A 16,366-nucleotide genomic window follows, 5' to 3' on the forward strand; every position below is an offset into this window, starting at 1 on the left:
ATTTACCTCAAGTAGATACACTCCTTGGAGAGAACAATCATGGGAGAAAGAAGGGCTGCTTATGCACAGGGAGACAGCTCAGGGGGCAGTAGTGCGTGGAGGCATGGACACTAGGAAGAACTAACTATGGGGAGGAAGTGGGAGGGGAGCTGTTGCACTGTGGTAAACTGTGGTCAATATCATGAGACAAAATGTATGTGAATTGCTGTATGGAAAGGGAATTTGCTCTGTAAATCTTCACCCAAATCACAATAAAAAAATATATACAAAATACACACACACACACACACACACACATATCCTTTAGCCTGTTAAAAGGAAATCACATTTTAGGTACATCAGAGCACATGGCTCAGGAGTCGCTCAAACAGACATCTAAGTCTCCTTTTTGTCAGCTATCTCTTTTCCACCACTTATCCTAAATATTACTTTTTGTAATCAGAAAAGGGCAGAACAGTGAAATAAAGTACAAGAAAAAGGGTTAATTAAGTGAATTATCATAAATTAAGCTCAATTAAATAAACCTCATTTCCCATCTATATAATAAAGGGCCTTACCATAATGCAGTCATTTAATAGATGCTAAAATAAAACTAAGAAAAATAATTACTGAAGTTATCTTACCAACACTAAAAGAAGAACAAAGCATTTGAACTCCTGGCCTAGGCTTTTCAGTGAACTTCAGGGGACGTGGACTGTAAAAAGAAGAAAATAATGACGAACATGCAATAGTTTGATATATCAACACAATTTAAATATCTGTTTTAATCCACCATAATTAAATATAATAACTTTTATATAGTGTTTAAGTAATGACACTATGCTTTTACAGCAGAATGGTTTTTAGGAAACCATGTCCAATTTCCATCTTCATACCAATTCTACTACACGGAAAGTGTAGTAGAATTATTAACTCCTTTGTGAAGTGTGGTGACTAAAGCTCAGAAAATCTAAGTGAACCAATCGTAGAGGCTGAAAAGCAGAGTACAGAACCACAATGCTGTTCAGCAGAGGTGTAATACGAGCCACATATGTACCTTCTAATCTTCTAGTAGTGGAATTAAAAAGTACACATTATAAAATTTATTTTAACTCAATATATCCAAATTATCATCATGTACTCAGTATTAATGAAAATTTACTAAGATACTACACATTGTTTTTTAATGCTAAATCTTCAAAAATCAGTGTCTGTTTGGTAGTTATAATGTTCAAATCTTAATTTGAACATTAAATTTTCATTAACAATACCTAAATAGTACTCAGTTTTCATAAAATTTACTAAAAAGTGAATTCAAAACTAAAGATATTCTAAACATACTTCAAATGTTCTAGTAACTGTATCAAGTACCAGTTTTTGAATTTAAATTAGCAATTCAGTTCCTCAGTTGCAGTAATCACGTTTGAAGTGCTCAATAGTCCCATACGGCTAGTGGTTATTATACTGGACAGGATAAACCTATAAACCAGATCTTCTAATGCTTAAATAATCCAGCCTCAATTTCTAATTATATCCGTAACTGTACATTTATAAGTTTTCAAAATGGTTCACATATACACTATCTCACTTTGTTTTCACAAAACTGTATCCCCAAGATAGAACAGCTATGCTTCTTTCACATATCCAGCTGTCTAAACAGTACACTGTAAATATTCAATAGTCAATACAGCAACCACGATACATAATTGCTCTTTAAAATCTAACTTAATTTCATTACACTAAATGACAGTTACCAGTATTAAAGAAGAGTATGTGTCGACTGAAGTCACTTACTTGAATTTCAAAGATTCTAAATCCCACTGCCAAAAGCAAACCGTCCCATCAGCACCAGTAGAGACCATGTATCTTTGAGAGCCTTTGGCCATTGGGCTAAACTAAAAAACAATTAATATAAACAACTTAGCTTTTAGAGAAGCTACTGAAGTTGCACTTTTTAACAATTTTTCAAAAATTAACTTAAAATGACTAAGTAAAACACAGGGACTCCAAATTATAGATGATACGTCTATAGTAAAAAAAACTATCACCTGTAAAAAAGGAAGCCATTCTTATATTAATTTATAAAAATGTAATGAGATCTCAGTAAGATTTCAAAGTTAGTGAACAAGAACATCAATAAGAACTTTGAAAAACAGAAACAATGAAGAACTAGTTTTATCTGCTACTAAAGCATATGACTAAGCCACAGTAATTAAAACCATGAAGTAGAATAGATACAGAATGACTAACAGAAAAACATAAACCAAAAAAAATGGACCCTAACACAAGACTTACATAAGATAAAAGTACTGGCTCAAATCAGTGGATGAAATCAATGAACCCAATAGTATTGTGACCAGTATGCAGAAATCTGGGCAAAAATAAAGCAGGATCCATTTTTCAAATTGTACACGAAGATAAATCCATAAGGAACAATGATTTAATTAAATAATTTAAAATTTACTTCAGACATTAAAAACTAAACCTTAAAAGTACTAAGTCGGGGCCGACTCGATGGCAAACAACAACAATAAAAGTACTGTAAGAAAACATGAGAATTAACTTCATAATTGGCTTATAATTTTTATTTAGACCTGAACTGACATTTCACCAGAGGATATACAGTCAACCAACACAGAAAAGGTGCTCATTCGCTATTAGAAAGAAGCAAATCAAAACCACAATGAGATTATCATTTCACTTTCACTAGGACTGCTAAGATCAAAAAAGCAGAATGCTGGTGAAACTGAGAAAATTAGAACCCTTATGGTACAGCTGCTATGGAAACAGTTTGGCAGTCCCTCAATGAGTTACACATAATGGAATCACTGAATAATTTGTAAAAAGCAAAGAAACTAAACAAACGTGTTTTTTTTTAATTATAACATGTTACAGATCAAATATATATATTAAAATATACTTCTTTGTTGTAGCATTTGTTTTCTGATCATTAAAATTTTTTCATGGTGTGGGGAGGAATTACATAAAGCCACCATATAATCCAGCAATTTCATTCCCAGGTATATATACATACTCAAGAGACCTGAAAGCACAGGCACATGTTCACTGCAGCCAATAGCCACAATAGCCAAAAAGTGAAAACAATCCAAATGTCTATCAAAAGATGAATGTATAAAAATGTGGTATATACTTACAATGTAATATTATCCAACATAAGAAAAACAAAGTCCTGATACATGCTACAACATGGAGGTACTCTGTAAACATTATGCTAAATCAATCACAAAAGGAAAAATACTGTATAATCTTAATCTTAGGTGCCATGGAGTGGACCCTAAAATTCAGAGTAACCTCAAGCACAACAGACAAAAACAGTCCTGCATCATCTTCACATCACTGCTATGTTTGAATCCAATGTCACAGCCACTATCAATTCATGTCATAGAGGATCTTCCTCTTTTTTCACAGACCCTCTACATCAAGTATAATGTTCTTCTCGAGGGACTGTCTCTCCTGACAATATGTCCAAAATATGTGAGTCAATACCATAATTCAAAAGGCATCAATTCTTCCTTCAGTCTTCCTTATTCCTTATCCAGCTTTTGCATATAGGGGGCAGGGAGGAACGACTTACTGCCACTGAGTCAGTTCTGACTCATAGTGACCCTTCCTTGGGTTTCTGAGGCATTATCTCTACAGAAGTAGATTGCCCGGTCTTCCTTCTGAGGAGTGGCTGGTGGGTTTGAACTGCCAGTCTTGTGGTTAGCAGTCACATACCTTAGGCACTATGCCAATATGAGACAATATGAGAAATTTAATATTAATATTTAATTTACTGTTAATAAAATTATCTAATACAAAATCTGTATTTAAATTTCCCCAATTTTTCAAACATCCTTTATGGATGGTTTTGTCCCCTAAAGTCAGAATCCAAATCAAGGCTCATGCATTACCTATACAGCTGTCACATTTCCTTATATACTAGTTCTTCCATTGAGCAAGCCTACCTTTATTGGCACCAGAGCAGTAAATTACTGCTGAGTTATAAATTACCCCAAAAAACCCAGCTATCAAAAACACTTATTATCAGCAAACTTCCAGTAACATGGCAGAATAGGCAGACCAGTTACACAGACCCTCTTCAACAAAGAAAAGAGAAACCAACTGACACAGATAAAGAAGATAATCCTGGAGCCCTGAACTTGGAAAGGATGAATACAGAAGTGGCTCAAACACCAACTACGAGAAGAACCTGAATAAAAACAGCGAATAAGGAGACAAACGGAGCTGCAGAATGTCAGCTATCCTGACAGTACAAACAGTTTGAATATTTCCAAGTGGTGCTAGGGCCTGAGAATTAACCAAAATATTGGCCCTGCTTGCAAGGGGCTCCATGGATGACTGCACTAGAGGCTTATGACTCAAAAGGGAAGCAGCAAAGAAGGCAACAAACTAAGCTGCGGACTTTCAGCTGTCTGGAGGGTACCACATTTTTAATGTTTACAAGTAACAGCCATTTTGGATATTTAAAAGGACAGTGGTCTCATTTAGATTCCAGGGACCTAAGAACAGGCTCTGCTTGTTGATGACAACATGGACATATTGGAGAATGACAACTGGAAAGGTTCTAGTTTTGGGTTTTTTTCCTCCTTTTCCCTTTTCCTGGTTCCCATTTTTTTTCTTTCTTCTTGTTATTTCCCTTCCTTGTTCATCTTTTTGCATTTTCCCTTCATTATTCTCTTGCTCTAGCTTTTTTCTCTTATTCCCCCCATCCAGATATTATGGTGTTTTTTTTTTTTTTTCCATCGTTCCCTATTTATATTCTTTTTCTATTTTTGAAGTACTTCTTTAAATATATTGTACCATTTATTCCCTTTCCTCATTTTTTTTCTTTTTTCTTTTCTCTTTTTCGTGATTGTTCCTGAGTGTTCATGCAGTGTGTTTTCTGTCCTCATTTTTACTTTTCTGGTATTTTTGTTTGTTTGTTTTTGTCTAACTGACTGGAAGATAGCAACTGTGCCCATACAACCAACCATACCCACACCTCCTGAAGCACCATCTACTGATTGAGGGCCACCACTAGCTTTTGCACCAAGTGACCAACAATACACAACAGTCAATATGATCCTGACTCACCCTTAACTGTTCTTTAGAAATAGCTAGCAGAGATCTGTGGAGCCACTCTCATTCTCTACAACACCCACCAGGAGACAGGTGCTGGGTGCTAAGTGCTACCAACATGTGAATAAAGGAGCACAGCACCTTGCTTATTCAGACACATCCAAAAAAAAAAAAAAAAAGAAAAGAAAAAGAAAATATTGGGCAAATCACTCCAACATACAATCACCAATTAAATATAAATACAATAGTGTCACAAAGTCTTGGAAACAACACATCATTACAGTCCACACAAAGAAGCAATATAAAGCAGTAGAAACAAGTGACCAGGATACAAACCCAGAACACTTCTTTCCAGAGGAAGAAGCAGTATTGCAACTCTCTGATAAGGAATTCAAAAGAATTATATTTAGGTACCTTCAAGGGACTGACAGATCAAGGAAAAAAACATTGATAAAATTAAGGAAAACACAGACAAAACCCTACAACAATTTCAAAAGACAATACAAGAAAAAAGGACAAAATAAATTAAAAATAAGAAATGATACAAAATCTATAGACAGAAATCCAGAAGAATAACCCTATATTTTCAGAAATAGGTAACACACTGAAAGGGCAAAGGAGTAGAACTGAATCAATACACAACAGAATTAGTAAGGCTGAAGATAAGTCACTCAATACTTCTTTGGAAAGAGATCAATCAGAAAAAAAGATCAGAACAAAATGAAGAAAGCCTAACGTTCACATGCAATAGCATCAAAAGGAATAACCTACGTGTAATCGGAATTCCAGAAGAGGAAGACACAAATAAAACCAGAAAAAGTCAGTGATTTGTCGGAAGAGAAAGGCACACCTATTACAAAAAGAGAAGCAGAAAAAACCCTACAGTCACCAGAATAAAAGAAACAGTAAAGATTTAAGCAGAAATAAATAAAACAGAAAATAAAAAGACAGCAGGAAAAAAAATCAACAAGACTAGGTTTTTTGAAAAGATTTAAAAAACTGACAAACTACTGGGAAATTTCACAAAGGAAAAAAAGGACAGAATACAAATAAAACAACAAAGAAAGAAACTGGGCAATGTCACAACAGAACCAACTGAAATAAAAAGCGTTATATCAGAATACTATGAAGAACTATACTCCAACAAATTTGAAAATCTAGAGGAAATGGACAGATTTCTAGAAACATGCTACTTACCTAAACTAACACAGACTGAGGTGGAAAATTTGAACAGACCCTTAACAAAAGAAATTGAGTAGGCAATAAAAAAAATTACCAACAAAAAATACCCCTGGCCCAGATAGGTTCCCTGGACAATTGCACCAAACATTCAGAGAAGAACTAACACCTATGTTCCTATTCCAGAACGTAAGAAAGGATGGAATCCTCCCAAATTCATTTTAGGACGCAAACATAACCTTGATACCAAAACCAGGCAAAAGCATCACCAAAAAGGAAAACTACAGACCAATATCCCTCATAAATACAGATGCAAAAATCTTCAACAAAATCCCAGCCAACAGACTCCAACAACATATCAAAAAAAATACTACATTACAACCAAGTGGGGTTCATACCAGGTATGCAAGGATGATTCAATGTTAGAATAACAATCAATGTCATCCACCACATAAATAAAACAAAAGAAAAAAACCACATGACCATACCAATAGACGCAGAAAAGGCATTGGATAATATCCAACACCCATTTGTGACAAAAATTCAGCAAAGAAATAGAAAGGACATTCCTCAACAAAATAAAAGTTTTGCATATATGCCCAACAGTCAATATTACTCTCAATGGACAGAAACTGAAACCATTCCCTTTGAGAACAGGAACCAGACAAGGATGCCCTCTATCACCACTCCTATTCAACATTGTACTGGAAGTCCTTGCCAGAAAATAAGGCAAGAAAGGGCAATCAAAGGCATCCAAATTGGTAAGGAAGAAGTCAAACTGTCCCTATTTGCTGATGATATGATCCTATACCTAGAAAACCCAAGAGACTCAGTCAAAAATCTACTGGAACTAGTTGAAGCATTTAGCATAGTGGCTGGTTATACAAGATCAACATACAAATATCAGTTGGATTCCTCTACACCAACAAAGAGACTGCTGAAAAGGAAATAAGGAAATCAATACCATTTACAACAGCTACCAACACTGGTAGCATAGTGGCTAAGACACTTGCCTGCTAACCAGACGGCTGGCGGTTCAAACCCACCAGCCACTCCTCGGAAGGAAGGTTGGGCAATCCTACTTCCGTAGTGATACTGCCTCGGAAACCCAAGGAGGGGTCGCTATGAGTCGGGGCCAACTCGACGGCACATAACAACAACAACAACAACAACCAACAAAATAAAATACTTGGGAATAAATCTTAAAAGGGACATAAAAGATCTGAACACAGAAAACTACAAAAGACTACTTCAAGAAACTGTAAGAGATCTAAATAAATGGAAATGTTCGTGGATAGAACACTGAACACTGACGATGTCAGTACTACCCAAAGCAATCTACACATTCAATGGAATCCTTATCCAGATCCCATCGATATTCTTTAAGGAAATGGAAAAAACAATTATTAATTTTATATGGGAAGTAAAGGAAAAAAAAACAAACTCCCTGCCATCACAGCGACCCCTCCTTGGGTTTCTGAGGCAATGTCTCTACAGAAGTAGACTGCCCAATCTTCCTTCCAAGGATTGGCTTGAACCGCCAGCCTTCTGGTTAGCAGTCAAATGCCTTAGGCACTATACCCCCAGAGCCCCTAAGGAAAGAGATGTCAGTTAAGTGTAGCACTACTGAAGAACAACAACAAAGCAGGAGGTTCTCACACCCCCAGATCTGAAAACCTACTATACAGCCAGCCACAGTAATCAAAACTGCCTGGTATTGGTACAATGAGAGACCTATAGACCAATGTAATAGAACTGAGAACCCAGTTCATCTTTGACAAAGGGTTGTAATCCATTAAATGGGAAGAGATTGTCTCTTAACAAATGGTGCTGGCAAAACTGGATATTCATTTGCAGAAAAATTAAACAAGATCCGTACATCACACCATACACAAAAAATAACTCCAGATGGATCAAAGAATTAAATGTGAAACCTTACAGTATAAAGTTCCTCAAAGAAAAACTAGGGGCAAAAGGGGCCCTAATATATGGCATGCTATGAGTCGGATCTGACTCGATGGCAGCGAGTTTGGTTTTCTTTTCCTTTGGAATATATGGCATAAAGACACTATCAAACATAACCCAAAATGCACAAACAGCAGAAGATAAACTAGATGAATAGGACTTTCTGAAAATTAAATTTTTATGTGCTTCCAAAGACTTCTCCAAGAATAAAAAAAGAGCCTACAGATTGGGAAAAAATATCTGGCAACACAACATATCTGACAAGGGACTCTAAAATTTATAAAAACTCCAACACCTCAACAACAAAAAGACAAATAATCCAATTTAAAAATGGGCAGAAAACATGAATAGACACTTCACCAAAGAGGATATTCAGGTGGCCAACAAAGATTAGAAGAAATATTCACAATCATTAGCCATTAGAGTAATGCAAATAAAAACAACAATGATCCAGCACTAGTGGCAAAGTTCAACAAGACAGAAAATAACAAATGATGGTGAGGATGTAGAGAGATTGGGACTCTCATACACTACTGGTGGGACTGTAAAATGATACAACCATTGTGGAAAGCAGTATGTCAAGTCCTTAAACAGCTGGAATTAGATATACCACTTCACCCAGCATTTCCATTGGTAGGTACATATCCTAAAGAACTGGGAGCCAGGACAAGAACAGATATACACACACCCATGTTCATTGCAACACTATTTACAATAGCCAAAAGATGGAAACAACCTAGGGGCGCCCATCAGCAGAAGAATGGATAACCAAACAACTGTACACACACACAATGGAATATTATGCAACCCTACAGAATAATGTAGAATCTGCAAACCACCACATAATGTGGATAAAGTTGGAGGACATTATGATGAGTGAAGTAAGTCAATCACAGAAGGACAAATAATGTATTAGTCCCTTATTGTAAAAAGTCAAGGAAAGGTTTATATATGGAAGGAAATTTTCTTTGTTGGTTACCAGAGGTGAGAGGGAAGGAGAGGGAACACTGCTAGACAGGGAGCAACTAACATTGATTTGGGTGAAGGGAAGGGCACTGCACCAATTGTGAATGATCAACACAGATGCATCGAGGAAGAGGAAGACACAGAGAGGTACATGGAAGATTCAGACAACAAAGATGAACCCTTTAGCACATACAGTACTGTGTTGTCAGTGATGGCAAACGTTGATCTAGGGGTGGATAGATGAGTGGACAGGCTGAACATTAGGTATGTCTAGGCAAGGGGGAGTGTGCCCATGAGCATGTACAGGGTTGGCAAACGATGTTTCTACAGGTATATTTGTATTTTCTGTAAGAATTTCCAAGTATATAGTAGAGCTGACAAGAGACAAGGTTGTAGTCAGTTCTTGGCCACAGCCAGCTACCTAGAGGCAGCAAGTAGTTGGACCTGTGAGCTCAGGACCATGATCCCTAAGGATACCAAGCTCAACTGGCATAACACACTACACAAAAACATTGTTCCACATCCTACTTTGGTGAGTAGCAACTGGGATTTTAAAGCTTTCAAGAGGTCATCTAGACGCAACAATGGGTTGCTCCTCATCCAGAGAAAAGAAAACCAAAGATACATGGAAACCATTAGTCCAAGGGACTGGTACACCATGCAATCCTTAACCTACACGACTATGAGACCAGAAGAACTTGATGGTGACCGAATGCCACTGTCAACCACTCAGAGAGGCATCTACGTAGGAGATCCTGGAAAGAGTGGGAGAACAATGTGGAACAAAACTCAAAATCATTTCAAAAAAAAAAAAAAGGGAGGGGGGACCAGGTTTGGTGCTCTGATGGAACCCAGTGGAACCCCTGGGACTACAGCCCCTCGCTGCCCTTCAGGTCTGGAATTGAACCCACTCCTGTGGCTTCCAGTCAAACAAAAGACAGGCATATGAGCTGAATATTTACATTTGGTAAATACACCCCCTGGAGAGATCAATGATAGGAGAATAGAAGGGCTGTGTATGCACAGGGAAACAGCTTGGGGAGCAGCAGTACATAGGAAGGAAAGAGACAAGGAGAAGGTGGCTATGGGGAAGAAGTGGGAGGAAAGTTGTTGCACTGTGGGAGATTGTAGTCAATATCAGGAAACAAAGTGTATGTGAGCTGTTGTACGGATGATGAATTTGCTCTGTAAACTTTCTGCCAAAGCACAATAAAAAAAGAAAAACCTACTATACACACACAGTAGCCAAAAAAGCCTGGTATTGGTACAATGACAGACACAAAGATCAGCAGAATAGAACTGAGATCCCAGAAACAGATCCATCAACCTATAGTCAGCTGATCTTTGACAAAGGGCTGAAATCCATTAAACGGGGATGAAATTGTCTCTTAACAAACGGTGCTGGCAAATGTGGATATCCATTTGCAGAAAAATGAAACAAGATCCATACTTCACACCTTACACAAAAACTAACTCCAGATGGATCAAAGACTTATATGTGAAATTTAAAACTATAAAGTTCCTCAAGGAAAACATAGGTGTATATTTGTTGTTGTTGTTATGTGCCATCGAGTCAGCCCCGACTCATAGCGACCCCTCCTTGGGTTTCCGAGGCAGTATCACTACGGAAGTAGGATTGCCCAACCTTCCTTCCGAGGAGTGGCTGATGGGTTTGAACCGCCAGCCTTCTGGTTAGCAGTCAAGTGCTTTAGCCACTATGCTACCAGAGCTCCTAAATTATGGCATAAATAGACTGTGAAACATAATCAAAATGCACAAACAGCAGAAGATAAAATAGATGAATGGGACCTTCTCAAAATTAAATTTTTATGTGCTCCAAACGACTTCTCTAAAAGAGTAAAAAGAGAACCTACACACTGGGAAAAAATATTCAGCAACAAAATAACTAACAAGGGACTAATCTCTAAAATTTATAGAAAACTCTAACACCTCAACAACAAAAGGACAAGCAATCCAATTAAAAAATGGGCAGAAGACATGAATACACTCTTCACCAAAGAGGATATTCAGGAGCCCAACAAACACAAGAAGAAATGTTCACGATCATTAGCCCTTAACCAAAAAACAAACTCGCTGCCATCAAGTCGGATCTGACTCATAGCAACCCCTCCTCCTTGGGTTTCCGAGGTGGTATCATTACAGAAGTAAACTGCCCCATCTTCCTTCTGAGGAGTGGCTGGTGGGTTTGAACTGCCAGCCTTCTGGTTAGCAGTCTAATGCCTTAGGCACTATGCCACCAGAGCTCCTTCATTAACCATTAAAGAGATGCAAATCAAAACAACGAGATGTCTTGTCCCAGGAGTAACAGCAAAGTTCAACAAGACAAAAAATAACTAATGCTGGCAAGGATACAGAGAGACTGAGATCCCCATACACTGCTGGTAGGACTGTAAAATGATACAACCATTGTGGAAAGCAGTATGGTGATTCCTTAAAAAGCTGGAATTAGAAATACCATTTGACCCAGCAATCCCATTACTAGGTATATATCCTAAATAAGTGAGAGCCAAGACAAGAATAGATATATACACATCCATATTCATCACAGCACTGTCTACAACAGCAAAAAGATGGAAGCAACCTAGGTGCCCATCAACAGAAGAATGGATAACCAAATGATGGCGCGCACACACACACAATGGAATATTATGCAACACTAAAGAATAATGTAGAATCTACAAAACCGCACGTAACGTGGATGAACTTGGAGGACATTATGCTGAATAAGTCAATCACAAAAGGACAAATATTTTATTAGTTCATTATTGTAAAAAGTCAAGGAAAGGAAACTTTCTATGCTGGCTACCAAGGGTGGGAGGGGAGGAGAAGGGAAGGGAAGGAACACTGCAAAAGTTTTTTTAAAAAAAAAAAAAAAGGCAGGGAGGCTATAATGGCAGATTCTGAGGCTCAAATCCTGGCTCTATCTCTTACTATCTATGTGATTTGGGACAGCTTATTTAACATCTCTATGTTATTTTCTTCATTTGTAAAACATGAATTGTAGTTTTTTTTAAAAAAAATTATTCCACAGGTCAAGAATTCAGAAGTAAGTTAGCTAGGTGGTGCTGACTCAAGAGGATGGGGGACATGCTTCCAAGATGTTACTAATATGGTTGTGGCAGGAGAACTCTGTTACCAACCACTGAGACCTTTTCATAGGGATGTGAGAATGTCCTATCAAAATGACAGCTAGTTTCCCAATCTAAGAAAATAAGGTAAAGCTGTAAGCCACACTATTATAATTTTCCCAATATCCTATGGATTACACACGTCAACCCCATCCAATGCAGGAACTACAAGGAGGTGTGTGTTCCAAGGGGATCTGAATCACCAGGTACCATCTTGGAGGCTGGCTATCAAACACGACTTCCTATAAGTTTTAATAGGTACTATTTTCATGATTGGGAGATCTGGTAGCATAGTACCTAAGGCACTTGACTGCTAACCAGAAGGCTGGTGGTTCAAACCTACTAGCCACTTCTTGGAAGGAAGATGGGGCAATCTACTTTCGTGGTGATACTGCCTCGGAAACCCAAGGAGGGGTCACTATGTGTCAGGTCTGACTCGACAGCACATAACAACAACAACATTTTCATGATTAATTACTTTAAAATATTTTCAAATTTCTGCTGTGATTTCTTTGAAAGAAATCATATGGGTCATGGGTTATTATTAGGTCCAATGTTCTATATGTGTCAGAGACAAAATTTAATAATCATACTGTTCAAATCAGGAGCCTGGTAGCATAGTGGCTAAAGCACTTGACTGCTAACCAGAAGGCTGGCGGTTCAAACCCACCAGCCACTCCTCGGAAGGAAGGTTGGGCAATCCTACTTCCGTAGTGATACTGCCTCGGAAACCCAAGGAGGGGTCGCTATGAGTCGGGGCCAACTCTACGGCACATAACAACAACAACAACTGTTCAAATCAGTATTTTTTATGATATAAAGTGTTCTTTTATTTAATGAGATAGGTGGAGATGTGTTAATCTCCCATTTTGATTATCCATGCCTGTTTCTCCCCATAAATTCTGTCAATTTCTGCTTTATACATTCTGAGGCTGATACTCAATGTATACTAATTTAGAATTCATCTTTCTACCCAATGAAATCTTTCATTGTTATGAGTTGTCCCTCTTTACTTCCAAAAATGAAAATAATTTTTAAATAATACTTTGACATATAATGTCAAACTTATTTATCTGATATTACTATAGTTACAATCAGCCTTCTTATAGTTAAGGTTTACATGATCCTAATTTCCATCCTTTATTCTCAACCTCCCATTACATTTTTAAAATTTTTTTTGTTGTGATGAGGGTGTATATTTACAAAAGAGTCAGTTTACTCATAACAGTTTGTACACATTTGGTTTCACAGCCCCAATTACAATCTCAATAATAAAAAGCTCTCCTCCAATCTCCTCCCTGTGACTATCCCTTCCTTGTGTCCTTATATATGCATTCTGGTATGTCCAGCTTTCCCTCTGTGAAAATGCTACCCTTCTGATGTCTCATGGTTGACTGACCTAGAGGACACATCCTTGGGGTAGGTGTTTTGCTTGTAGAAACTTTCTACTGTTTGGCTGAGACTTAATAATCCACACAACTGCATCTAGTTCCAGGCTCTGACCAGTAATTCTGGTCATTTCTGTGTTTTTAAATTTTGTTTCACAATTTTTCCTCCCACTCTATCCTGTTGTTGTTGTTGTTTGCCGTCGAGTCAAACCCGACTCATAGCGACCCCTCCTTGGGTTTCCGAGGCAGTATCACTACGGAAGTAGGATTGCCCAACCTTCCTTCCGAGGAGTGGCTGGTGGGTTTGAACCGCCAGCTGTCTGGTTAGCAGGCAAGTGTCTTAGCCACTATGCTACCAGAGCTCCCCACTCTATCGTAGGATGTCCAATTTTGATCCCTTTCCAGGTGGTTGGCTTCAGTAGTCAGGCATCACCCAGTTCTTCTGGTCTTGGGGTCATGATGGCTGAGGTCCCTGTGGTCCATCATATCCTTGGACTTAACTGTTTACAACTGAATTTGATTTTCTTCCCTCTTCTTTGCTCCAGATGAGGGGAGACCAATAGCTTCATCTTAGATGGCTAGCTACTCCATAGCTTTTAAGACCCCAGTCACTACTCACCAAAGTAGATGTAGAACAAGATTTTTATGTACTGTTGCTCCAATTGAGCATGATGTCCTGAGACTATGGTCCCGAGCCTGCAGGCCCAGTGACTCTCTCCATCAAGGTGTTTGGTTGTCTCTGAGAAGCTACTCCAACTGTCTCCCATTATTTCTGTACTGTATATGTATAATTTTATAGCACAAGTACATGTGTAAGACCATCTTCAGCCAAATCAATTCTTGGTCTTGGATGCATTCCTGTTCAAATCTGATCACCTATCTATTCACTCACCCATAGCCTAGCGTTTGCTGCCACTGGTAATGCAGTATTGTGCATGTAATAGTATCTGCCCCTGCTGTCTATAATTTTTGTGCACTTTTCTGTGTCCTCCTTTACCCTGCTGTCATTGTGCTGGTCATACACTTTTGTCATGCAGCCTTTCCCTTCACCCATGACTTTTAACTACTCAGAAATTTTCTTTCTCCTTTCCTCCCATCCTTGGTAACCAACAAAGTAAATTTCCTTCCCTGCATAAACCTTTCCTTGACTTTTTACAGAATGGACTCATACATTATTTGTTCTTCTGTGACTGACTTATTTCACTTAGCATAATGTCCTCTAAGTTCATGCATGTTATGAGGCGATTTGTGGCTTCTTCATTTATTCTTTAATGTTGCACAGGATTCCACTGTGTGAATGTAACATAGTCTGCTTATCCTTTCACCTGTTGATGGGGACTTATAAAGTTCCCATTACATCTTTACAGTGAAAGTAAAGCACAGGACTGGGTTTTGTTTTTAATTCAGTCTGGAATCTTTGTCACTTATTTGGATCATTTAATACATTTACAAGTAATATTAATTATTGCTGTAACGACATTTAATGTTATAGTAATGCTGTCCCACATGTTGTTTCTTTTTCTCCTCTTTCTTGCTTTTTTTTCATTATTCCATATTTTCTCTTAGTTTTGTATTTAAACATTTTTTTCCCTATTCAATTGAAGATAACATGCATGTTTATTATTTTAAAATCTAATGAAAATTTGAACATGCTACTTCTCAAGAAAATGCAGACACTGGCTACTCTAGTAGCTTCTAAACATGTTGTTATTGCTATTATTATTATTTTAATTTCATTTATATCTTAAAACCCAGAAGATATTTAGATATTTTATACAGTCAATATTCATTTTCATTTACCCACAACATTGATTTTAACTCAATTTCCTCTTAGCATTTCCAAGCCTCTGACAGCATCTTCCCTGTCTACCTAAAGACTACTATTTAGAAATCTCACTAGTGCTTGTAGCTCTGATGGCATAGTGGTTAAAGCTAACCGAAAGGTCAGTAGTTCAAACACACCAGTCACTTTGTAGGAGAAAAATTATGCCATCTACTTCTATAAAGATCTGTAGCTTTCAAAACCATATTGGGGAGACTTCTGGTAAGCTGGAGGAGAAGGCAGACAAGTGACACAGATTCTCTGCAACAAAGTAAAGAAAAACCAATTGACAGAGATACAGAAGACAATCCAGGCTGGAACCCTGAGTTTTGAAAAACTATACAGAAGTAGATTAGGCACCAATTAGAGGAAAAACCTCAACAGTGAGTACAGAGAGGGTCGGAGCTGCGGACTGTCAGCTACTCTGATGAGACCAACACACTGAATATTTCCATATGGTGCTGGGACCTGAGAATTGACCTAAAGATCAGTCTCAGTAACAAAGGGCTGCAGGGACAACTGCTCTGGTGGTCTATGACTAGAAAGGGAAACAGCAAGGAGGGAGGCACCCTGAGCTGTGGATTTTCCGCTGTCTGGAGGGTGCAGCCATTTTGATTGTTTACACATGGCAGCCATTTTGGATATTTAAAGTGACTGAGGGTGAAGCCATTTTGAATGTTTACAAGCAGCGGCCATTTTGGATATTTAAAGTGACCGAGTGTGTAGGTTTTTGAATGTTTACAAGTGGCAACCATTTTGGACTTTAAAATAATACCACTGTCATTCGGATTCTGGGTACCGAATATGCTCTGTTTGTCAGGGTCGGCAAGGACATA

At 37.9% G+C, this 16,366-nt stretch overlaps 1 protein-coding gene across 1 annotated transcript in view; it reads right to left on the bottom strand.

The window, feature by feature from the left end:
• BRWD1 (bromodomain and WD repeat domain containing 1) overlaps nt 1–16,366 on the bottom strand; it is a 197,153-nt gene that overhangs the window by 143,112 nt on the left and 37,675 nt on the right. Inside the window, exons 9-10 of the mRNA XM_007945551.2 lie at nt 1,774–1,874; nt 624–694 (exon numbers count right to left, since the gene is read on the bottom strand). Coding sequence (XP_007943742.2) covers nt 624–694; nt 1,774–1,874 — 172 coding nt within the window. The remainder of the gene's footprint in view (nt 1–623; nt 695–1,773; nt 1,875–16,366) is intronic.

The sequence above is a fragment of the Orycteropus afer genome, unplaced genomic scaffold, assembly GCF_000298275.1.
Source record: "Orycteropus afer afer isolate SDZICR_OR568_19922 unplaced genomic scaffold, OryAfe1.0 scaffold00137, whole genome shotgun sequence".
Classification (NCBI taxonomy): Eukaryota; Metazoa; Chordata; class Mammalia; order Tubulidentata; family Orycteropodidae; genus Orycteropus; species Orycteropus afer.